At 42.0% G+C, this 24,981-nt stretch overlaps 2 protein-coding genes across 2 annotated transcripts in view; both read left to right on the top strand.

Moving 5' to 3' along the window:
- The window catches only part of FILIP1 (filamin A interacting protein 1), a 201,596-nt gene extending 196,485 nt beyond the window's left edge, over positions 1-5,111 (top strand). The window contains exon 7 of the mRNA XM_019537651.1: positions 2,099-5,111. Within this exon, the coding sequence (XP_019393196.1) occupies positions 2,099-2,139 (41 nt within the window). The 3' untranslated portion in view covers positions 2,140-5,111. The remainder of the gene's footprint in view (positions 1-2,098) is intronic.
- Positions 5,112-7,916: 2,805 nt separating this feature from the next.
- TMEM30A (transmembrane protein 30A) overlaps positions 7,917-24,981 on the top strand; it is a 27,830-nt gene continuing 10,765 nt past the window's right edge. Inside the window, exons 1-6 of the mRNA XM_019537649.1 lie at positions 7,917-8,221; positions 16,563-16,679; positions 19,051-19,158; positions 21,180-21,267; positions 21,720-21,863; positions 23,735-23,941. Coding sequence (XP_019393194.1) covers positions 7,973-8,221; positions 16,563-16,679; positions 19,051-19,158; positions 21,180-21,267; positions 21,720-21,863; positions 23,735-23,941 — 913 coding nt within the window. The 5' untranslated portion in view covers positions 7,917-7,972. The remainder of the gene's footprint in view (positions 8,222-16,562; positions 16,680-19,050; positions 19,159-21,179; positions 21,268-21,719; positions 21,864-23,734; positions 23,942-24,981) is intronic.

Raw genomic sequence — 24,981 nt, 5'->3', positions numbered from 1 at the left:
GGAGGGAGTGCGGCAGAGGCTGGGGTAAATGGGGTCCTGGGGCTGATCATGTGACAGAGCCATGGGCCGTTTGTCTAAGGGTAGCGGGGGCACAGCTCCCCGCTGCTGCATGCAATCCTGAGGGAGGCATGGGGAACACATACCCCCTGATACATGCATGGGGCAGAGGCAGGTGGCCTGCTGTGGGCTGGGGCTCTGCACCCTGTTGCCTTTGTCCTGGGTGCTGCACAATGCCACATGCCTCCTGACGCTGGGTGGGCAGGGGACACACAGCTAGCACGCAAGTCCTGGGGCAAAGGCAACAGGGTCCAGCACCCCAGCCTGCACAGGCAGCTTGCCTCCATTCTGCACACAAACTGGGAGGGAGGGTGCCCCCCATGCCTCCTCCAAGGGTGCATGCAGTGGCAGGGAGCCATGCCCCACCATGCCCCTGGACGAACTGCTTGCAGCTCTGTGCCACGACTTGTCTCAGCCTCAGGGACCCATTCACTCCAGCCTATGCCCCACTCTGTTGCTCACCATGGGGGCCTTGATCTGCTCCCCCACCCCTCCCCCTCCATAGACTTACCCGTGTAGCGCTGCTGTACATGTAGCATGCAGGCTGTGGTTGCTTGTGTGTCAGTTTGTGTGTGCCCAGGCTGCCCTGCACTCCTCTGCACTGCCCCGCTGGGTGGCTCGGATGTAGCGGAGCACAGCCCAGGCACAGGCTCCAAAACCACATGCACAATTAATGTGTTAAAAAAATTAATGCAAGAACCAATTACGCATTAATCACATGCGCTGTGATTAATTGGCATCCCTAATTTTTAATATATTTTCAGTTTTCCATTATACAGTTCCCAAAAATCAAATACTTTAGAACCATTATTTAAAAATTAAACTTGGACACAACTTCATAAAAATATAACTGTGGCAAAGATACACAGATACTTTTAAAATAGTTTTTGAAAATCTTATATATTATATTTTTAGGGAAGAAAATCACTCTTACTCCTTAAGAAATATACAACAGACTGATGTCTGAAAGGATATTATAAGCATTTCTAATTAATGGTTAACTATGTTATTTTATTTCAAACCTTCACAAATATTTCAATTATTTTCAAGGTGTATTATACATTCAAAACTACACTGATGATGAAGTTCTTAGTAAATATCATGTTGTGCGTAATAAAATGTACGACTTCAGATTAAATGACTATGATTATTTAATATTTACAGTAAAATATTATAATTAAATATCAGTGCAGAGAGACTGATTAGGGTAATGGACCTTGTCTATTAGGCACAATACAATCCTAAACTCCAGTTCTGCAGTCTTTTTACACATTATGGATATAATTCTGTTGGCCATAAACTTAATGGCAGAACTAAATGTGGAAGAATGTTATTTAAGAACTATCGTTGTTTCTCTTTCCTTCTTACATTCCTGATTACTGGTTTAACAAATATGAGTAAAATAATTAAATTACAACCAACAACCCTAAAATAATTAAGATATAAAATGCTATGGCATAATGGGGAAATAAAAGCTGAATAAAATCTGGCCACACATTTTTTTACTGAAAAAATGTTTCAAGAAAAAATGTTGATTTGTCTAAATCAAAACGTGTTGCATTACAGTTTTGACAGGAAAAGTTTCTGTTCCAGGACTAAGTTTTTTGTCTAAGTAAGAGAGGACCATAGCCACATACAGACATCCCAGAAGAGCTACAAGTATGTTAGAGAGGGCATTCAGCAAGATTAAGTCCCTGATTCAGAGTAGGATTTGAGCCTCAGTGTTATAATAGTTAGTTTATCTTGTCCAACTATATTATTATTGTTTTCAAAGCAGCAGAGATGTGGTCTGAGCACTGAGTATGGAGCCAAAGATATGTGAGTTTTAATTTTGGTTCTAGTAGTCTCTGTTTTGCCTTGACTAAAACATTTATCTATCTCACAATATTTTATGAGGATTAACTGTCTCTAAGATGTTCTGAAAATAAATACTATAACATGCCAAATTTCATTTTAATATTTTTATTTTAAAAAACAACCATTACAATTTGTCTTATTTACCTTCTTATAACATCAAATATTTTCCTGTCTTTTCTTTTAGAGAGTGTCATCATTCATCAGTTACGCATGAACTCTAGATGAAATACTACACCAAATGTATTCTGTATGTGTGCACTTCCTTACTACACCAGTTGGATGGATCATTGTTGGAAGCTCTCTACCATTACTGCCAGGGGCTCCAATGCTACTGATTACTTATGGAAGTATCTAGTGCTTCCACTGGATATTTTGTTTTGTTTGGGGGTTTTTTCTTAGACTTTAAAAAATGCAATGGCATTGCTAATATTTTCAAAGTTTATAGTGAGAGAGAGAAGCAGTTTTGCTGCCAAATGAATTTTACTCTTCTTTTGCAAAGCATAAGGCACATGCTTGATTTTGTTTGGTGTTTGCTATATAATTTATTTTTATAATACACCTTGTAATGTAATTTTCCCTGAGCCTTCCAATTTCTATTGTCCATGGCACATTTATATGTAGAACACACTGTCAAATTCTGAAAGTGTTGGTATTTTTCTATTAGAGAGCCTGTAAAGAAATTACGTTAACAACAGTGCATTTTTAAATGGAAGACGTACTGTACTCAACAGAAATTTTCCTGCCCCCTTATAACTCTGTGAGACTAAATGTTCTGAACATTGCTGTACAGGATATACTGTTATAAGTTTTTGCACTGTGCAGTGGTTTGGCATAAAACTGAGTACTAAAATACAGAGTCCTATAGTACGACCTGACTTTATAGATTGATTTGAAATACTGCAAACCAGTGTTCGTTAAGCTGTGATTTTTTTTTACAATGTGTGTTTTTACTTCTGCCTGTACCATAAAGTTAATTTTCATTACACTGTAACAAATAAATTTTCACTAGTATGCAAACACAACTGAATGTCTGAATGGTAATACTAATTTCAGAAGGCTGACCCTCTTTCAGTTGTTTATAGAGAAGGACACACATGATTTGGACAGTTGCTGCTCTTAGGTTAGTATATGGTACCATATACTAATATGGTACCATATTAAAGTGCATATTGCATACATACATAAAGCTGACCCTGATATTGTCAAGTGCTTTAAAGAAAAATCCATAGCCTGACAGAGCTAATGATATTATTCTTTCTAACTGTGCTTTCTCGACATTAGGAAATGAATCACAAACTGAACTTAAATTTTATATCAGCAGCCCTGGAAAGCTGGAACATAAGAAGCAGAGAAGTGAGAATTCTATGGCAGCTCTTAAAATAAAAATGATATTTCACAGACTTTTTAATACGATGTAATACAACTGCATACAGTATAACCTCATAAATCCAGCATGCTTGGGACCGAGCACCTACCAGAAATTTGAAAATTCTGGATTTTTGAAATGGGGGGCGGCAGCCGGTCATGGAATGGGGAAATGGGGGTAGTGGCAGCAGGTCCTGGAGCAGTGGCCGCACATGGAGTAGGGTGGTGGACGGCAGCAGGAGCTGCCACATACAAGCTTCTCCCTCTGCGTCTTGGGGGGATGGGGTGTTGTGGCAGCTGGTCCCAGAGCAGCAATGTGGGGTGGTGGATGGTGGTGGTAGCTATCGTGTGCAAGCTTCTGCCTCCATGGCTGGCAGTAGTGTATTTTTTAAAAAGTGCCGGATTTTCAAGAATTCTGGATTTTTAACGTCCGGATTTATGAGGTTTTACTGTACTATGTTTTCTGGTATTTATTTTCATAAATAAGTATTTTTATAATTAATTAGTTGTATTACGAATTGTTGCCATATTTTTAGCTTGCAGTGGCTTCAAATTCCATGTTGTTAAGGAAAAATTTAGACTTGGTACCTGTTGGCAGGGGTTGGAATATAGAGGGATGGTTCAGGATTAAAGAATGGATGCATTAACTGTTCATTTCTGATAAATGAATGAATGGTGAAACACTCCATTTTTCCTATTCTGACATAGTCAAAAACTATTTAACCTCATGCTGAAATGAATAGAGCAGTTAATCTCTCAGGCTGTCTCTGGACTTGGGAAGATAATGAAGTGTTGATTTATAGTCATTCAGATCATGTTTCCAATATTATTTTCTCAGTAATAAGAAACAGTATTTTAATACCAAAACTTATATTCTGCACCACATTTCACACCAGCAGAATGGTAGGATATGCTGCTACCTATATACTGTATATCTCGCTGACAGCATTTTTAAACTGTTTTATGTGACACTTTGCTTCCGTGAAATTCTAATATTTGTTTGTTTTGTATAGACTTCATATGAAGTGAATTCATTTTAAGTGGGTATAAAGTGTCATGACATGGCAGCCTGTAAAGAAAAGATGAAAATGCCAGTTACGGCATCTAGAGTGGATACAATCAATTTCATTTTTCTTATGAAGAATGAACCCTGCTAGATTTTGGCTGTACTGGAAAGAGCTTTCTTGTTTAGTTGTTTTGCTAAACCCTCAGTGATGCTGTAGCTTACATAATAGAAGATATTGCAAGCATGTTCCACAGCCTTCTGAACCTTATCTGTGAATGAATCACCACCTAGATTAAAAATGCCTTTAATTTAATCTGTAATGAAACTGGCAGTTTTCTGACTGAATACAGCAACCCTATCACAATGAAAGCCTCAGATGTAGAAAGTGTGTTTTACTTGTTGAAATTTAACAACACTCCAATATATTTTGCTTACGGCAAAAAATATTGTGCCTTGCTGTAGGAACTTCCCCTAACTCCTACCAAAGACACAATTTGTAGAACTTTAAACAGTTAAAGTGTTTTTGTTTTGTTTTGAATCAGAAATGCAACTAGGATTTATTCTCATGTATTTATTTTTAAAATATTTTGAATGAACTGTAGTATCCATGTAAGTGGGAGGCATATCTCACTGGCTGTAACCTAAATGCAGTAAATGCACGTTGTTGAGGTTTTCCATACATGTTAACATTGTAATATTTGACTGGCACACAGATGTATAGTATATTTTGTAAAATAACAAATGTCATCTGCTCGAAATGTATTCCATTGCAGATGACAAGTGAATTTCACCCTGTGAATTAAAGTTGCTGCCTAAATCTTTAAAATACAGTCTCATTCATACTTGAATATTGAGGGCCTGAACACATTTCATGTTTGTACTAGAGGAAACTGTTTTTTGCACTAGTATAAACCCCTAACAATGTAAAACTTGTTAGAATCTAGTGTACAGTTACCCTGGAGAAAAATATTAGTAAAAATAAATACAGATGGAGGTGTTGTGTCTGCAGTTATCATAGGTAGTCATTCAATCATTGCAAACAGCCTATTATATGTGCCTCATCAATTAGTGTTGAGGTGCTTTAATAGTGTTTACTGCAATGGCTGCTTCAGGATCCTTGCCCGTCTGCTCTGGATTCCGGTGTAATTTACAATACTGTAAAAACCGATATGCATTAAACTGGTAGTATCCTGGCCTTCTATTCAAAATATGAAAATTAAATGTAGTAGCTATGTAATTACCTTCTGCTTTTGAGTACTTTGGGAGAAAGACTAGTGAAGGATGGAACTGGGGAATTAAAGACCATTCTGGCCTTGACACCTGGAAAAATCATGGAACAGGGCCTCAAGGAATTTATTTTGAAGCACCTAGAGAAGAACAAGTTGATCAGAAACTGCCAGCATTGATTCACCAAAAGCAAGCTGTGTCTGACCAACACGTTCTATGAAGTGGACAGCAATAGATGTGATATACCTTGACCTGATCTGCCACAGTATTCTCATTAACAAACGAAACTGAGGAAATACAGACAAGATGAAAGCATTGTAATGTGCCTATTTAACTGGTTGCATCATCATGCTCAGTGAACAGTCATCAATGACTCAACATCTCGTTTGGAGGAGGTATCAAATGGGGTTCCTTGGGAATCTGTCCTGGCTTAGGTATTGTTCAACATTTTCTTAATGATTTGGATGATAGAATTGAATATATACTTAGAAATTTGCAGATGACACTTAAGTTGGGTGAAGTTGAAGACATTCTGTAGGGTAGTACCAGAATCCAGAATGACCTGGAAAACGTGGAGAAAATGCCCACAATCAACAAGCTAAAATTTAATAAGGACAAATCTAAAGTGGTTCACTTAGGATGGAATAACTACATGCACAAACACAGACTGAGGAATGACTTGCTAGGTTGCAGAACTGAAAAGAAGGACCTGGGGTTACAACAGATCATAAACAACACATTAGGGAACAGGGTGCTCTTGTTACAGAAAAGCCAAAAGCAGGCTGATTTGTTTTAACAAGGGTGTCACTTGCAAATCAAGAGAAGCGATTCTTCCAATGAGTCTCTCCACTTTTGGATCCTGCACTTTAAGGAAGATGTAGTAGACAGACTGGAGAGAGTTCAGTGGAGAGCTACAAAAAAAGATTAGAGGCCTAGAAAGGATGACTTATGCAAGATGGCTGAAAAAGCTACGATAATTTACTCTGGAAAAGTAAGGAAGTCTCTGATAGTCTTTAAATATTTTTGGGATGATTATAGAGAGGATAGAGATATATAATTCTCTGTGGCTATATCGGACAGGACTTGGAACAATGGGTTCAACACTCAGCAGAAGAAATTTAGGCTGGATATTAGAAAGAACTTTCTGTTTATAAAGGTGATCAAGCACTGGAACACAAGAAGTTTTGGACTCTCCATCCCCAGAAATTTTCAAAAGCAGTTTAGACAAATACTTGGGTGAGATGGTTTAGTCAGGGATGATCCCACCTTGAACAGGGGGCTACACTAGATGACCTTTTGAGGTCCTTTCCAGTCCTACTTTCCTATGATCCTACTTTATACTAGAAATATTCTTTTCATACAAATACAGTTGTTAAAGAAAATAATCAGTCTTCCATTTTACACCTCAGAAGCAGAGGGTAGGTTGAACTTTCACTTTCCTTTGTGTGCTTACTGGCATAATTGCAAACAGGTAGAAACCTATCCCCATGATACTTACAGTAATTAAATTCAATCTGATCCACTTCAATATCTTACTTAGGCCCATATAATGCCACTGGGAAGGTAGGAAGAAGGGCCAGTTTGCTGTCTCACTTCTTTCCCCATCCCCCAAAATTACACCGGGCCTGTCTTAAAGCATCAGACCACGGAAAAAAATCACTCAGGTCCACTGAGGACCCAGGAACCAGGTGAGGGGAGGATTTACCCCCTCCTGCCCTTCACTTTGGGTGAAGTTACACATTACTCATAGACCATACTAAATCTGTGGAATATTAAATGGTGTTAAAGCTACAACGTGCTGTGAGCAATTGCACATGAAGTAGGGTTACTATAGTTCCAATTCCAAAACAGAGGGACCCGCTTGGGGCGGGAGGGGAACCTCACTCCTCACCCGCAGACACCCGGCCCACATGGTGGCTCTCACTCCCCACCCACAATCCCTCAACCCCGCCCCATCCCCTTGCCAGTGCCCCTCACTCCTGACACGCAGCCCGTCCCAACCAGGCCAGCGTGCGGCAGCTCCGATTCTTGCGGGTGCTGGTGGAGCGAGTCTGGCCCCAGCGTGGACGGCCTGGCCACCCGGGAAACACCTCCCGGCCCCGCGAGCAAGGGCACTGGCCCTGGTCCTACCAGCCCAGCTCCCCGCTGCCCTCTGGGGAGACCAGGCTACGGAACCCTAGCAGAGCAACTACGCATGCGCCATCCCAGCTGCGGGCCCGCGTCCCCCCCGGACTGCGCACGCGTAGTTCCTCTGCTAGGGTTCTGGTCTTCGTTCTTGCTCTCTTACTTCCCCCTGGCGCGGCGAATCATTAGCGCGCGCCTCAGCTGCGCCCCTTTTGCGCAGGACGGCGCGAAGCCCGGTCACGTGGTCGCGGTGTACGGTGACGCTGTTGTGTCGTTGCAACCCCTCCCCCCCCCTCCCCGGCGCAAGCGGCGGCGGCGGCCCCCTGAGCCCTCGCCATGGCGGTGAACTACAGCGCGAAGGAGGATGCGGATGGGCATCCGTCGGGCGGGCTGGGCGCGGCGGGGGGCGGCGCGGCCAAGACGCGGAAGCCGGACAACACGGCGTTCAAGCAGCAGCGCCTGCCGGCCTGGCAGCCCATCCTGACGGCGGGCACCGTGCTGCCCGCCTTCTTCGTCATCGGCCTCGTCTTCATCCCCATCGGCATCGGCATCTTCGTCACCTCCAACAACATCCGCGAGTACGAGGTGCGGTGTGGGGCTGGGCTGGGTGCGTCCCCGGCCGGCCGCCCTGTCCCTGCAGGCGGCTCCGAAGTATACCCGGGGGAAGCCGCCGCGGTCCGGTCCAGTCTGGCCCTGTCCTGCCTGCAGTGTGACCGCCGGTTTGGGCCTCGGTACAGGGAGGTGCGGGCAGGGTGGAGACAGTCCGCGGGGCGGGCAGCGAAATAGTTTGGGGGCCGGGGCACAGGGCTGGTGAGCAGAGGCTGAAGGACCTGGGCTTGTTCAGTCAGGAAAAGACAAGAGTGAGAGGGGATTAGGTAGCAGCCTTTAGCTGCCTGAAATGGGGTTTGAAAGAGAATGGAGCTGGACTGTTCTCAGTGGTGGCAGATAACAGAATAAAGAGCAATGGTTTCAAGTTGCAGAAAGGGAAGTTTAGGTTGGATATTAGGAAAAACTCTCTCACAGGGAGGGTAGTGAAGCACTGGAACAGGTTACCCAGAGAGGTGGTGGAATCTCCATCCTTGGAGGTTTTTAAGACCCAGCTAGACAAAGCCCTGGCTGGGATGATCTAGTTGGGGCTTTGAGCAGAGGGTTGGACCCAGTGGTTCTCAACCTTTTTTGTACCAGGACCCATTTGTAACCATAGGTGGTGAATCCTGACCCAGTGCCCCTTGCTCCTGACCTGCTGCCCCTCACTCCTAGGCCCCCAGTGTGTCAGGCAGGGAGGCCCCAAGCAGCCCCTCACAGACTGGAGCTCTGGCAGTCTGCAAGGGGGAAGCCATGGCTTCCTACATTTTTCTCCTTTGGAGGAGAATCCATTTTTAAAGTTTGCTCACAACCTTTTCATATATTCTTGCGACCCACTTTTGGGTTGCAACCTACAGGTTGAGAAGCACTGGACTAGGTGACCTCCTGAGGTTCATGGATTCATAGATTGTAAGGGCTGGAAGGGACCTCAGAAGATCATCGGGTCTAGCTCCCTGCATCAAGCAGGAAAGAAAACTGGGATCAAGTGACCCCAGCAAGGTGACTGTCCAGTCTCCTCTTGAAGATCTCCAGGGTAGGTGATTGTACTGCCTCTGGAGGGAGCTTATTCCATGTTCTGGACACCCTGGCTGTGAAGAAGTTTTTCCTAATTTTGAGCCTGAAACAGCCCTTCAGGAGTTTGTGGCCATTGCTCCTGGTTTTCCCCAAGGGTGCCCTGCTGAACGGTTATTCACCAAGCTCTTGATGTATGCCCCTGATATAGCTGTAAGCTGCTACCAAGTCCCCTCTCAGCCTTCTCTTTTTTAGGGTGAAGACACCCAAGTCCCTCAGCCTTACCTCATATGACTTGCCTTGCAAGTCTCTGATCATACGAGTAGCCCTTTTCTGGACTCTCTCAAGCTTTTCCACATCCTTGTTGAAGTGCAGCACCCAGAACTGAATGCAGTATTCCAGCTGCGGTCTCACCAATGCTGAGTAGAACTGAAGAATCACTTTTTTGTTTTTTTTGGAGATGCATCGATTGATGCACGCCAGAGTATTATTTGCCCTGGTGACTACAGAATTGTACTGCTGGCTCCTGTTTGTACTGTGGTCAGTTATTACACCCAGCTCTCTTTCATTCGTAGTGCTGGTCAGATTGGCATTGCCAAGGCTGTAGGTGTGCAGGGGATTGTTCGTCCCCAGGTGAAGCATTTTTCGTTTCCCGATGTTAAACCTCATGTGGTTTTGATCCGCCCAACTTGCCAGCCTGTCTAGGTCTGCATGTATCTGCAGGCTATCTTCAGGCGTGATCACGCTTCCCCATATCTTGGTGTCATCTGTGAACTTGGCCAGGTCCCATCCAACCTTAATTTTCTATATCGCCCTTGTAGCACAGTCAGTACCCCACAGACACGCTTCACTTGAAGACTTTTAAGCAGCTTGATCTAGCCTGACCATCTTCCATAGATACTGGTATGGCCCATCGCCCATATCTCAGTGCCAGGATCTGGTCTGCAAGGGTTTTTGGAGTTTTTTTTTTTTAGCCAGGCATCTGCAAGTTGATTTATGGGGTAACTATAATGCTAGGGGAACTTTGAAAGTGGAGAAGATGATTGTTGTTTTAACAAGTTGATTTAGACCACGTGCCTATGTACAAGGAGAAGTTCAGTGCTACCTTTTTTTGGCTGCTGTGGCCGATAATGTCACTTATAAATGTGTGTGCATGTGCATAGCCACAGCATGCATGCAGCTACTGGGGGGCTTGGGCAGGGGAGTGGCTTCTGCTGCTGCATGTACCTGCAGGGGGAGGCATGTGGAGCACCTGCCCCCCAGATCTGTGAGTGGGGCGAGGGCAGGCTGCCACTGTGTGTTGGGGCTGGGGGCAGCACTGGGCTCTTTCTGGTGGTGGGGCTGGTGCTGGACCAGGGCTGCACTTGGGGTAGGCAGCAGCAGTGCTGGGAGGAAAGGCTGTGGGGGGTGGCTACAACCACCTCAGAATTCACTGTAGCCTCCCTGAACCACCACTCCTGGTGCTGGTGCTGCTGCTGTCTGCTCCAAGTGCAGCCCTGGCCCAGTCCCCTCCTCTCTCCAGGAAGAGACCAGCACTAACCCTGTCCTCAGCTCACAGCAGCAGCTGCCCTTGCCTCGCACAGATCCAGGAGGCACATGCCCCTCATGCCATCCCCCTTCACTCCCCCCCCCATGAACTGCTTGTGATTTCATCCTGCCCCAACCCCACTCCCTCTCTCACCACGGGGGGGGGCCTCAATCTGCCCTCCCTACATCCCCTCCTTCCCCCTACCCCTTCCCCCCAAATGACTTGCTAGCTGGATGCTGCTCTCCAAGCTGCCATGCTGCATATTGGCAATCGGATTGGTATCAGCTGATATGGCTTGTTAATAATCAGCCATCGATATCAGCCCAAAAAAGCTGTATCAGTGCACCCCTACTAAATATTAAAACAATGCAGTTTTTCAGTGAATAACTAAAAGCCACCTCTTCCCTCATCCATGCTCAATGTTTGATTAGCTGGTAGCTTCTGTATGTTTATAACAACAACCTAATCTCTAATGCTTGCTTTTTAACTTGTTGATTGAATAAGATAAATTTAAAAAAAAGATTGCTCCCAGTAAAAAAAAAAAAACAAAAAAACCCAACATAAGAGTGTGTGTGTTTGTAGGAATGAAGTGGTGCAGAGTGTGATGCAACCAGTGTGGACCAATAAAAGTACAAGTCCTTGTGCAGATTCAGTAATTGGACATAGACAGAAATAGACAAAATTGTGAAGATTAGAATAGTTGTTTTAACTCCTGGTAACCAAGCAGCATATGTTCTCATTTGTATATCTTTCTTAAGTTTTAACATTTGCTATAATAAGATGTGTAAATGATCTAAAATTGAAGCTGCTCAAGTCAAGGAATGTAAAAGATTAGTTTGAAATGTACTTTGTGTTCTGTCACTATCATGTCTACAAGTTAATTGCTTTCTAAAAATATGCACCTTTGTGCTTAGATCTGAGGGCACACATTGCATCGCAAAATCCTAATTGATTTCTTTTAAAGAATGCTGTTAGGATAGGGTTTTTAAAAAAAGGCATTTTCTTGTGGTAATATTTGAGGTAGTTGTGTAATCTTTAATGGGATGCAATTTAGAGAATGGAAAGAACGGTTCCTTCTAATACATTAACCATTGGCAAACTAAACTGTTGACAGCAGTGTTTTAAAAAAATTCTTATCTTTGGTTTAGATTTAGTTATTACAGGTAAAAGTATTTACATTTTATATCAGTTTTTATAGAGCATGGAGACTAAAGATAAGGACCCTAATCCATATTAGACACAGAAGTAGAAATAGTAATCTGTTTTGGTTTTTTTTAGAAATGCAATGTACTCCTAAGCTCCTCCTGCCTTCTTATGTAAAGGGCCTACTAGTTAGAGCACTCCATCAAGAAGCAGACTCAGGTTCAGCACTGCCTGAAAGACTGAAACCACTTTTCAGGAGATGGTCCTGATCATATCAGCTATAGATTTTTGATGTAATAATGTAATGGGCCAGAGTGACAGTGAACAAGCCTTTGTAGCATAGTAGTTAGGGTAGAGTATTCACTTGGGAGTAGAGAGATTATGGTTCTTCTCCCTGTTTCAAACACTGTTTATATTTTTATCCAGTTGCTTTTTTAATGTGGGAGGAAATGTATAAAGGGGAAGAAGGGGACAGCAGCACCACCACTTCTTCTTCCTGGAGCTCTTTTTGAAAGGCAGGATTCTTGAGCTATGTTTCATGAGAGCGGTTAGGTGTGGGTGATTGTAGATAACTTGCAACCTAGAGTTAGGTGTCTGAGTCCTAATTAGGCTGGGGATTTTAAGATGCACACCTCGTCAGGGTTTCTTTCTGACCAGTCTAGGTTACTTCCTGCTCAGTGGGATGGGTGTTGTAAATCCCATTCTTTGTTTCTTTGTTCTGCCCATGTTCTGTGTGGGTGGCTGAGATGCTAAACTTGTGCCTGTGGATTCTGGTTTGGAGGGTGCAGGATTGAAAGCTGGGTGTCACAACATCCAAGTTCCTTGGCCAATCTAAACACTGATATGTTTAAAAAAGATTCTGCTTTTATTTAGATGCGAACACTTGTGCTTAACATTTTATTTTTGTAGGACTGGTCCCAATGATTTAACACAGGTTTAAGTGTTTGCAGAACTGTGGCATAAGTATAGATTTAAAAGCTAAAATTATGTACCCAGTTCCAAAAACTATGGTCTAGTTTCTCAGCTCTTCTCTTCATTATTTTTGCTTTCAGGCATCTGTTGGATTCCCTTGGCATGGGGTGAACCTCAGCTGACATGCAACCATTTCAGTTTCCTGTGTGATTATTCATGTGTCCTTAGAATGGGAAAAAGGTGTGGTTGTAATGCTAATATGAGCTGACATATATTGCTGTGGATCCAACTGTGGGGTCAGTAGAGAACCAGCACCAGGACAAGGGTCCTGCAACCAGCTTTTTGCTATGTTTAGTAATGGCTGGCATGGGCTAAAGATCTAGCTGAGTGGTACTCAACTTCTGGCCCATGACTCTGCAGGCTGCATTTGGGCAGTGTTATCTGGCTTCCGGGCTTCCCCACAACAATTTACCAAAGGTCTTTATGGGGCTGTAGGGGCAGGTGGGAGCAGTGGTCAGGAGTAAAATGGGAGGGATGGGAGAGGCTGGGATCATATGCCCCTGCCTTTGGAAGGGGGCTTGTGAAGAGTGGGAAGGCCTGCCTAGGCACTAGATCCTGGGAGCCTGCTGTGGGTAAGGGGAGGAGGAGGTGGAGGGTACATGCAGCAGAGCTGCCCTGAGTCCCCCATGGCACTCCACACGGTGCCGAACCACAGCCCGCACCATGCTCCCGCTGGTGCCCACAGCCCAGCTATGTGCTGCTGTGTGCCCCGCCCTTTTCCAGTTCCAGGAGCTGGAGCCCCGCATGCCTGCTGGGAGTGGCACAGCATGGTGTGGCAGGAGCAAGAGGAGGAGCAGCACCCAACTGGCTGCAGCCACCTTTGGAACAGCCCACTGGAAACTGCTCCAGCTCCCAGGAAGATGGCTGGGAGCTGAAGGCAGAGCCTTGGTGTTGGGCAGGAGCCGCCAGCCTGAAGCTGCTCGCCCACCCACCTGGAATGGTATGGCACAGTGCAGCAGGAGCAGCTTCTGGTTGGGTGTTCTCAGTGCTGTCCCCCACCATGTGGAGCGCTGCAGGGGCAGCTGTGGGCCAGATCCAGTTACCTGGCGGAATGGATTTGACCCATGGGCTATATTTTTCCCACCCCGATCTAGCCCCTATAATTTTTTTGAGCAAGTAAATTTTTGTTAATTTGACTACATTGTTTGAAATACAGAATGAGCACTTCACATATTGATGATAACCTAATTTTTTTAGTAAAATTTAACCACACTTTAATTTTGTCTTTCACTAATATTTTTTTTTTTATTCTTTACATAATAATTTTCTAATGAAGCCATATTTACCAAACTGACCTGGATATCTCAGAGCATTAATGGCGTAGTGAATGATTTTAATTTTAATTTTACTTAACAAAATGGACTTAAATACAAACATGGATTTTTATTTACAACAGAGGTTAAAGTATGATGCAATTTTAGGTTTACTTTGTATAATTTTGACCATTCAGCTAAGTATTCAATAACAGTATGTTATTGCATTGATTTCCATCAGAGCTACCTTAAATTCAAATACGGAAGCTTTCCACCAGATTTAGTATCAATATTACATATCCTGCACATAAGCAGTTTTCTAGCATTTTTGCAAACTCTGTTTCTCTCACACAAGAGTTGCATAGCAGATAGTGTGTTCATAGTTGTCAAGGGGAGATGAATATAATTTAGTTGGAAGAAACAAATATAAGATACTAAAGAGACATTCTTTGAAAAACCTATTTTTCCCCTGGAGTAGAAAGATTACATTAAAATCAAGTTTAAATTTACTAAAACACAACTGGATCCAGGACAAGATTCTTAACCTCAAAGTAATATTGTGTAAAGAGAATGATTGTTCCGTTATTTACTTTGAGAGGTGAAGAAATTAACATGGCAGCTAAGAGTCTTAGCAGTTATACATACATAATCAACAGTTAGAACAACTTCCCCTCATCCCCCTTTTTTTCCTCACTCTGAATTGTTACTGTCTAAGGGCATTACCCTAGATCAGGGGTTCCCAAACTGTGGTACATTCACTCCTGGGGGGGGCACTCAAGACATCTCTGGGGGGTACATGGCAGAAATTGTGTAATGGCAGATTTAATTTTCATAATAATAATAATTGGCATTTAATGGGGTTAAAATATAAAATGTATGCTGGTAGCAGTACATGGGCAGCTGGTAAATCTGGAAGGGGCTATGTGATAAGCAGCAGTTTGGGATCCTCTTCCACAGATCCAGGGAAGCTCCAGTCAAAAGTATGATCACATTGTTTGTCTATAGGGATTTCCTACATTGTAGAATTTGCAGTCTACTATTCAGAGATTTGATTTTCCAAATGCAGTCTGCTTTATTGTAACCCTAAAGTGTCAGGGTTTGTTTTGACTAACTGAAGAACTAGAGTTGGATGTGCATAGTGAAGTTTTTGTAAAAGTTGAGGTTTTTTTCAGATCTCTCTCCCAACTGTACAGCTGGTCTAATTAAAGATGTATCACACGCAAGTTTTGTCTCTCCTACATCATTTTAAATCAGCCAGATCTGCCCATGAGTTAAGTACCAAGTCAGCTGCTGTTCAACTGACTGTTTAGTTCAGGATAAATGGTGTGCAGTGCTATTTAAACTAACAGTCAACAGATTGCTCACAAGGACTGCTGAAGTGATGATATTTGCTAGTTCATGCAGGGTTGTAGAACTCATTTCTTTATGTAAATCAACCTTTTTTTAGGCTCAAAACCCTGTTGTACAGTAGGAAACATGTTTATAGTTATGTGCCAGCAAAAAGTTTAACTGTAAGCATAAGCCAGTACAAACCAAGTTTGGTAACTTTTCAGAAAAACATGCAGGCACTTAGCTGTTTCAGTATCTCATTTTTTCAGGACATGGTGCAAAATTCTTATAGTTGTTTGTACCTTGCAATAAACTTTTGTTTTCAGCATCAAGTGGGAAATTGAGATCACTGGTTTATATTAGAATCATAGAAAGTTGGGTTTGGAAGGAACCTCAGGAGGTCATCTAGTCCAACCTCCTGCTCGAAATAGGACCATCTTCAACTAGATCATCCCAGCCAAGGCTTTGTCTACCAGGTCGTATTAACCTGTAAGGATGGAGCTTCTGCCACCTCTCTAGGTTAACCTATTCCAGTGTTTTTCTCACTAGGAGGGTAGTACATTCTTCCTAATATCTAACTTACACTTCCCTTGCTGCAACTTGAGATCATTGCTGCTTGTTCTGTCATCTGCCAGCACTGAGAACTGTCTTGCATATATTAAGAATAGATGGCAGGTACTTTTGAGCACTTAGGACTTTTAAAAATCTTGCTGCCCCATTGCATTTCTAAATGGAAGTAGCAAAGCATGTGTTCTTTAACCAAATTCTAGTGATTAAATACTGGTTCAAGAATTCTTTTTGAAAATTTAAGTTATAAAAGGTAGGTTTTAATACACAACAGGTGTTAAATGTCATTCTCCTGGTATTAGAGCTCTAAATCTGTATTTGTTATAGTAGCAGTAAGGATCAATTTGGTAAATGCCCATGTTTTATATTTTTAAAGTGTTATTTCTGTTTGTGGCAGAAGCTGTGTGGGGTATGTGTAATTGTATGGATAGGTGGCGGAATTAATTGATATGCCTTCTTTCACAATGTTTTTGCTTGTTAATCATTACTTATCTTTGTTGTCTTCCTGCTGTAACTCTGATTTCCCTTTCTTTTACAGATTGATTATACAGGCATAGAGCCTACTAGTCCCTGCAACAAATGCTTAAATGTATCCTGGAATAGCACACCATCATGTACTTGCACCATTAATTTTACACTCGATCATCCATTTGAGGTCTGTTATGTTGTGTAAGGTGGCATTAAATAGCTCTTAATTTTAATTTAGTATTTGTGCTTTTATGTCATGATTGATAGTCCTGGTGTTAAACAATCATTGCTCTTGTAAGCTATTATAGTAGTTTAAGTCACATCTTCAGTTTTCCATTGTTTGAGCTCTGCTGCACTTTTAAATTCTTCGAATTATATTTTGGAGGAGCATTTTACTTGATGTAATGTTGATAACTCATTTCTCTCTTCTTTTTTCCAGTCACCTTATCTTTGTATGCTTTGTCTCCAAACTATGTGGTACAAAAGAACTGATGCTATCCTTACTTGATTTATTACTAGAGGTGCACCGATACGTTGGTCTATATCATATCAGCACTGATAAAAGGAAAACTAACATTATCAGCAATTAGTTTTTTGTGGTTGATGTGGCCGATAATGTTGCTTATAAATGCTGCGTGAATGCATGCAGCTGTAGCATGCACGCGGCTAGCACGGCAGATTGCAGAGCAGCATCCAACTGGTAAGTCTTGGGGGGGAGGAGAGGCAGGGGGAGGCAGATGGAGGCCCCTGGGGTGAAGGAGGGGGTGGGGCTGGGGCAAGCACTGTCTAGCCAGGGTAGGGCATGGGACGAAGCTGCAAGCAGTTTGTCTGGTGGGGTGCAGGGAGGGGGGTTGAATTCTGCCGCTACACGCACTGCCAGGAGAGCCATGGCGGGGCTTGTGCCCCCTGGATATGTGCTCAGGGAGAGGGCGGACTGCCTCTGCAGGCTTGAGCTGGGGATGGCGTTGGGCTCTTCCTGGCGGGGGGGGCATTGGGCCAGAGCTGCACTCGGGGTGGGCAGTGGTGGCTCTGCGAGGGGGGCCTATAGCAAATATTGGGGTGGCTGTAACTCAACCCGTAGCCTTCCTCCCCCACTTCAGTGCTGCTGCTGCCCATCTTGAGCACAGCCGTGGCCCAGTCCCCTGCCAGGAAGAGTTTGGTGCCACCCTAGGCCCCAGCCCACAAAAGTAGCCTGCCCTTGCCCCACTCACAGATCCAAGGGGCACGCCACTCATGGCTCCCCCAGGGGTGTGCGTAGTGGTGGGATCCACCCTCTCCCCCTCCCTGTGTGCCCTAGATGAGCCACTCGTGGCTCCGTCCTGCACCCTACTGTGTCCTAGCTGGGCAGCCTCTGCCCCAGCCCTACTCCCTCCCTCACCACAGGGGCCTCGATCTGCGCCCCCCACACCCCTTCCCTCCCCTCACCTGTTTCCCCACCCCAACAGACTTTACAGCCAGATGCTGCTTTCCAAGCTGCAGGGCTGCATATTGGTCATCAGTATCAGCCTAAAAAATCTTTATCGGTGCACCCCTATTTATTACTTGCTCATGCATTTATAGCAGTATTTGGAACATATAAGTCCGCACAATCTATAGATTTGCCCTTTAAGTCTTAGATTATGTAACTCATTGGGAAGGAGGTATGTTTCAATACTCCTTTCTCTGGATTACCACAGATAGTATGAGTTGTAAAAGCTACCATGTATAGAGTTGTGGCCTTAGCTGAAGCTGTCAGTTAATGCAGGTCTGTAGTTCAGTTCTATATTGGGTTTGTCCATAATCTCATAGTAGAACTCTAGATGGGATAATATGTGGCAGTATTAGCTTAGATTTCCTGCTTAGATTTCCTGCTGATATCTTAATCGCTGTGAATTAAGACAGTGTGGGCCAATCTTTTTGGCAGCCATGCCACAAATTAGGTGTGCGCTCCCTGAGTGCCACTTCAGTTCTCTTCCACTGCTGCTGTGCTTTCTGTTCCTTGCCTGATCTTCTCTTCTGCTTTCTGCTTCTTATTCTGTGTTCTTGCCAAATCTGTTGCTCTGTTGCCTACTCCCTGCCTCATGTGCCATGCAGAAAGGCTGCCCATGCACTTGACATGTGTACGGTGGGTTGGCCACCCCTGAGTTAAGACATTTCAGTGTTTGCCTTAAGATGTCTAGTGTTAGAAGTGTCAGCAGGTTAGGTTTTAAAAGATTTTCAGTTTCTAAGAATTTGCATGTTGACACTAAGTAAACATTCATGGTTTAACAACTCATTTGCAAAAGAGAATATAGAGTAGTCTGAATTTCCTGGTGGTGATCGACTAATAATATGCAAAGTTGAAAGGGCATCATTTTCATATGCCCATCTGAATTTGTAATATTGGCAGTTTTTAAAAAAGTTGTAATTTGTTTGAGCTAATGCTGAGAACATCACTGATATAGAATAAATATAAACACTATGATGTAAAAATATGTCAACTTTTCAGCCATATCAGTGTAATGATGTATTATATAGATGTGTCTTTTCTCCTTGGAGTTATTGGAAACCGTCTTTGTCTGCCGTCTTGTATGTTGCAGAGCAATGTGTTCATGTATTACGGACTGTCCAACTTCTATCAGAACCATCGTCGTTATGTGAAATCTCGAGATGACAGTCAACTAAATGGAGATAATGGTTCCTTACTTGTAAGTAAATGAGTTTGCTAGCATAACAACAGGCAAATACATTTCTACTGCTACATAAATTAAGGTATGGAGGAGGCTTATTTATTTAAATAAAGGTGAAGTGAAATACTGTATTTACTTGTGTACCATATACATCCTTCTCCCCAAAAAATAGGTTCTCCAAAACTGCAGTGTCATAAGTGAAGAAGCTGATGTTCTTCTTTTCTTTGCTGGAATAGAAGCATGGAGAGGCTGTGCTCTGGTGGCTGCAAAAATGAATCCCACTTCTCTCTGGCCCAGCAGGCAACTGGGCAGAGTCCAGTGTTAACCCTCTTGTGTCTGCTGCCAGAATGGCAGTGGCTGTTGGCTTTGCAGTTAAAAGCTACTACAAAATTGGCAGATTGGCAGCCAGTGAACTGCTGCCTTCATTGAAGCATTCAGGCATCTTTCTGGAAAAATCTCTTTTTCTGCATGCTGTCTTCCAAAACCTGTGCATGTCTTATAGTTTGGTAGGTATTACTCTGTGTAGTGCCTGAAGGATTGATGTTTTACTAAGCCAGGGGTGAGCAGTTATTTCTGCTGGAGGGCCACTTAATGAGTTTTGGGGACCTGTCGAGAGCCACATCCACATCTCTCTCCCTGTCTCCCATCAGAACCCAGCCAAAGCTGTAGTTCACCAGGAGCCCCAGAGTTCGCCTGTGGACACAGACGGGACATCTGCTGCAGTGTTGGGCAGCAGCATCAGCTGTGGGCGCAGCTACTAGGTTGATGCTGCTGTGTCAAGGGCTGATGCCGCTGGGTGGAAGCAGTCTTGCCCTCCTATCTGGCACTGCATGGTGGCCAGAGCTGCCCATTGACCAGATCCAATGGATTGGTGGCCATCCACCCACAGGCTGGATCAAATCTGTTGGCAGGCCAGATCTGGTCAGCCAGCCATATTTTGCCCACCCCATACTAAGCATATTTCATATCTATTATGCTTAATGGACAATATGCAATTAATCAGTTTAACTTATTGATTATGATGCGGTTAGATTGACGATTGCTCAGTGTCTGTAATTGGACATTTAAAGATCTCTTGCACTCTTTAGCAAATGAGATTCATTTATCCTCAGTTTTTCTGTCTGAAGGCTTTTTAAATTTTTCAGTACTATAACCATCCAGCTAGTGAACATCCAAGTTGGGATAAATTAATTTTGCTACATCATCAGTTTTCACATGGTCAGAACTGCATATTCCAATTTAGAATTATATTTGAAAGATCTTTCTAAAATGCAAGTGTTCAAAAGGACAGCGAACTGCTCAGAATCTGTCTACAGTCTGTAGATTTCTTTGAGGCCCTTCATAAGTGAGCAGTTTGCTATTTTGTGGTTCCAGCAGATGCTCCTCTGTCCCCAGTGATTTGTTAATGGCTCAACAGCCTTGTCTTCCACTATTTTATGAAGTCCAGGTTTTTAGCTCCATGTTTTATTCAAAAACAGAAGAGCATTGAGGAAGTTCTTAGGCTCTTTGTATTTTCATTATATCTTATCAGCCAGTTCTTTATTGGTGTATAAGCATTTTTATTGTACTTGTAGAAGTATTCTAAGCATCAGTTTTTGCCTCTTGTGATTTTTTTTCCTTAATGCTTTTTATTGGATTGTTAAAAGAACAATATACTAATTATATAGCTATAGATAGATGATTAGTATAATACACACACATCCCTATATATATATATATAAAAAAAAGGATTTTTTAACTGTGATCTTTTGTTAGGAAAATGTTCTAAATGAATTTATAGTAGACTTGAATCATTAGATTAAAGATGGCCACCTGATATAAAACATTATATTACAATGCATGTACTACATGATTGAGAACTGTCTGCAGTTTTTACACATCTTTTTAAAGCATCATAATACTTCGCCTTATTTTAAAAGACTGTAGTGTTCATTGCCAAAAGGCTGCTCTAGGTTCACTGAAGTATTTCCTGAAGAATGGGATGGCTTGCTTTATTTATAGAAGTTCTGAACTACCTTTTTTTTCTTTCTAAATATTAGAATCCCAGTAAGGAGTGTGAGCCTTACCGCACGAGTGAGAACAAGCCCATTGCTCCGTGTGGAGCTATAGCCAACAGTATGTTTAATGGTATGGTATCATTTTTTAACTTTTAAGACTATCAAGACTCCTGTAATCTGGCACACATTTCAATTGTGCAATAAATAATTAAAAATGGAGAAACTAGGCTATGCAATTTATTTATTTCTCCCCCGTCCCAATCAACAAACTCTTACTAAGCGGGAAGCTTTTAGTTTGTTATGCTTGGTGCTGCTTTCTGTTTTTTGAATTGTGATTACTGAATGAACCTGAATGCAGGGTGTGGGATCACTGTTCTGGAAATCGTTGATTTTTTTTTTTTTCTTTTGTTATGTATGCCTTGTATTTATTGTGACAATTATACATGCTAGTGCTGCCTATACCGTTCTTTTCTGGAACTATCAAATATTAGTTCCATTTTTTTCTGCAAGCAAAATATATAAAATGTTCTCTAGTTTAATGCTTGTCTGTTTGTTTTTTTTTCTTTCTTGATTTCTTATTAGATACATTGGTATTGTATCGCATTGACAATGAAACAAGGATTCCTATTCATTTGAATAAAAAAGGTATTGCTTGGTGGACAGACAAAAATGTTAAATTCAGGAATCCTTCAGGAGATGCAAATAACTTGACTGCACTTTTCCAAAGTAAGTTACTTTAACACTTTATAATGAATAGTCAGATAGTAAGGATATGGGTCAGACACAGATTAATAATAAAAATTATTCTCACTGATATTTTATGTGAATGTCAGCATTGTGCTGACATACTAATACAACAGTGTGGTGGTTCTGCACAGAATATCAAACTAAAAATGTTTTTTTCAGCCAGAAATGTCTGTAAATGGTGAAAGGGATATTTTTATTGTGTGAATGTGTCTTAGTTTAATTGATTTATTATTTTAAAATCATGAGTTGTCATGGGGGGGATTTAAGATATTTTGGTTTTGGACTCTATTTTCATTTTGTACCAATCATTTTAAAGGTTCTAAAAAGATCTGAAGTGTCAGAATAAAAAGAAAAGGAATGCTCTTTTAATGTACATTTTTTATGGGGAAGAAAGAATCCTTTGAGGCAGACTTGTTTAAATTAACCCATATTTTGTTGCATCTGACAACAAACTCCTTTTTTTTTAAATATTTGGAAGAATGTTTCTGTGTAAAAGAATCTGACTTGTACTTTCTGTCATCCCATACTTTTTAAATTGAGGCAGCCACAGATGTCACATTCATTTTTATAAGAATCAGACACTGAAATATTCAGTCAGTTTTATTTTTTTAAATGGCTGATGCATATCATAACTGTCAGTTTGGTTTTATTTTCTGTTTGCTTCACTGTGCTTTATATTAATTTACATCTGGTTTGAACCTTTGACCATGATTAAAGAGACCCTAGTTTAAACCTGTCTTCTAAGAAATTTTATGTGACTAAAGCTTTTTGAATGACTACTACTAACTCTTTCTACTAAGGCTATTTTTTTCTTCTCTCTCCTCTTCCTCTTCCCTGCCCGCCCCACCAGCACTCACCTTGAACAAAGAAAATAGACCAGTCTGACTTCCCTGTTCTAATATGGTAGCACAGCGGTACACTGGGTGCAAACTCTAAAGAAAATCCTGCAACTGTTTAAACTTAGACTCCTTATCACTACTATTAATCTTAAAATATTTCTTGCTGATACTGCTTTTAGATCATTTTCTGCAATATGTAATCTTAATTGAGCTTAGTGTGACTCAGCCCTCTGACAAGAGTATTAATACCTTAATCATTTTACAGCTGGTTAAATAGCCAGCTACATTTGACTATTAATAACCAGGAAATGGACATACAACCTCAATTATGCAGACAAAGCTATTTGTACACCAGTATCTAAATCTGCAAGATATACATTAGCCTCATTTCTAATACCAACATATATTAGCCTATCACAGGATATGGAAGTCACCAATATGATATTACTGCACACAGGCAGGTACAATCCCAGAATATATCGAACAAACTATTTCCAGTAGAGTAAAGGAGATGCCTTACATGTGGTACTCCTTTTATACATGGCACTAGGAAGATTGCATCTGGAATACTCTTGAGATTTTTAGGTCACCCGTGTCCAAGAAAGACCAATTCAAACTGGAAAAGAAAAGGCTGCTAGGACAATTAGAAGAAAGGAGAGAGTATAATGAGCAAAAGAGAGGAGACCAAATGTGCATGGATTATTTAGCTTAGTAAAACAAAGTCTCTAAAAATATATGTATACAGACAGCAGTTTTCTAGAGGGTAAGCCTCAGAAAGGACAAAGCCTATAGGTTACAGGACAAAATTGGTTTCAGAACAAATGGATACAGGCTGGCCATGAATAAATTTAGCCTGGAAATGGAAATTTTGATTTCTCAGAGCAGTGAGGTTCTTGACTTCTAATGGAAGTAGTGGGAACAAGCATCCTAATTAGTCTTTAAGATTTTGGCTTTGAATTGTGTTTTTCCACCCCATAAACATGTTTATATAATTAAATGATTTAATTTTAGAGACAACAAAGCCTGTAAACTGGCCCAAGCCAGTATATATGTTGGATTCAGACCCAGACAACAATGGGTTCATCAATGAAGACTTCATTGTGTGGATGCGTACTGCAGCACTTCCTACATTTCGTAAACTGTATCGTCTTATAGAAAGGAAAAATAATTTGCAGCCAACCTTAGAGGCTGGACAGTACTCTTTGGACATCACATATAGTATCCTTTATTAATATATTGAACTGCTTATGGTGTCAGCTGGAATATTTGAATGCACATATTGTAAGGCCACAAGATATATACTAGTCAGGTTTATAAGACTGTATTTTTGAAGTGGTAGTGTGAAACTTCATTACTGAAACTGTTTCAAAGAAGTTATTTCAGGGGATCCATTGTTCTTTTATTATTTATTTTATGTGAATTGTATAACAGAATGGCATCCCCTCTGCATTGGTGTACAAGCTAGTACCCTGCTCTCTCCCTCTCCCTCCTCTTCAAGTTATATTACCATCGAGATTTATGTTCTTACTGTAGCAATTTTGGGACCACCTTGGTCCTCCTAGGTTTGTGTAACAATTTAGCCCCACCATTCTGTGCTTACACATCTGCTGCACAAAAGAGGTCCACAGAGCTATTAAAACTTGATGCATTGGCTGTTCTAGCTGCTTCTTAAGTGTAGCCTGTTTGATTTCTGTAGGCTGGCAGGCTCCTGCATTGTTGGGGTGACAGCCAGTGCTGAAATGCCTTCAAACTTGTCCTACTTTTAGTTTCCAAAATGAATTTAATACCAAGAGTTGAAATTGACATTGCTCTAATTTGGATCTGTACCCTGTCATCGGTCTTGGATGGAAACCTTGAGCTTGCCAAGAAAAAACAATGTTTGCATTTATTGAATTGGTAGGCTAAAGCTGCTTTCATTCTTACACAGACAGACAGACTCACATTATATTTCATAGAGCTCTAGTCTTTAACTTTGAGTAAGGATTATAAAATTATCCAGAGGAGATTGGACAAGCACCTAGCTGGGGTTGTCTAACCCCAGCGCTCTTTTCTGCCCAGGGCAGGGGGTCGGACTCAATGAGCTCCTGAGGTCCCTTCCAACCCCAACATCTATGAAATCTGTGAATCTATTATTTTTCCAGCTCCAATATGGATGCAGTTAAGTGGATTTCATAGACATTAGGGCTGGAAGGGACCTTGGAAAATCATCAAGTCCAGCCCCCCGCCCAAAGGCCAGGAAGTCAGCTGGGGTCATAGGA

This window comes from Crocodylus porosus, unplaced genomic scaffold, assembly GCF_001723895.1.
Source record: "Crocodylus porosus isolate Cpor-Errol unplaced genomic scaffold, CroPor_comp1, whole genome shotgun sequence".
Taxonomy (NCBI): Eukaryota; Metazoa; Chordata; order Crocodylia; family Crocodylidae; genus Crocodylus; species Crocodylus porosus.
Note: the sequence above shows the minus strand (reverse complement) of the source record. Positions and strands in the feature narration are given on the sequence as shown.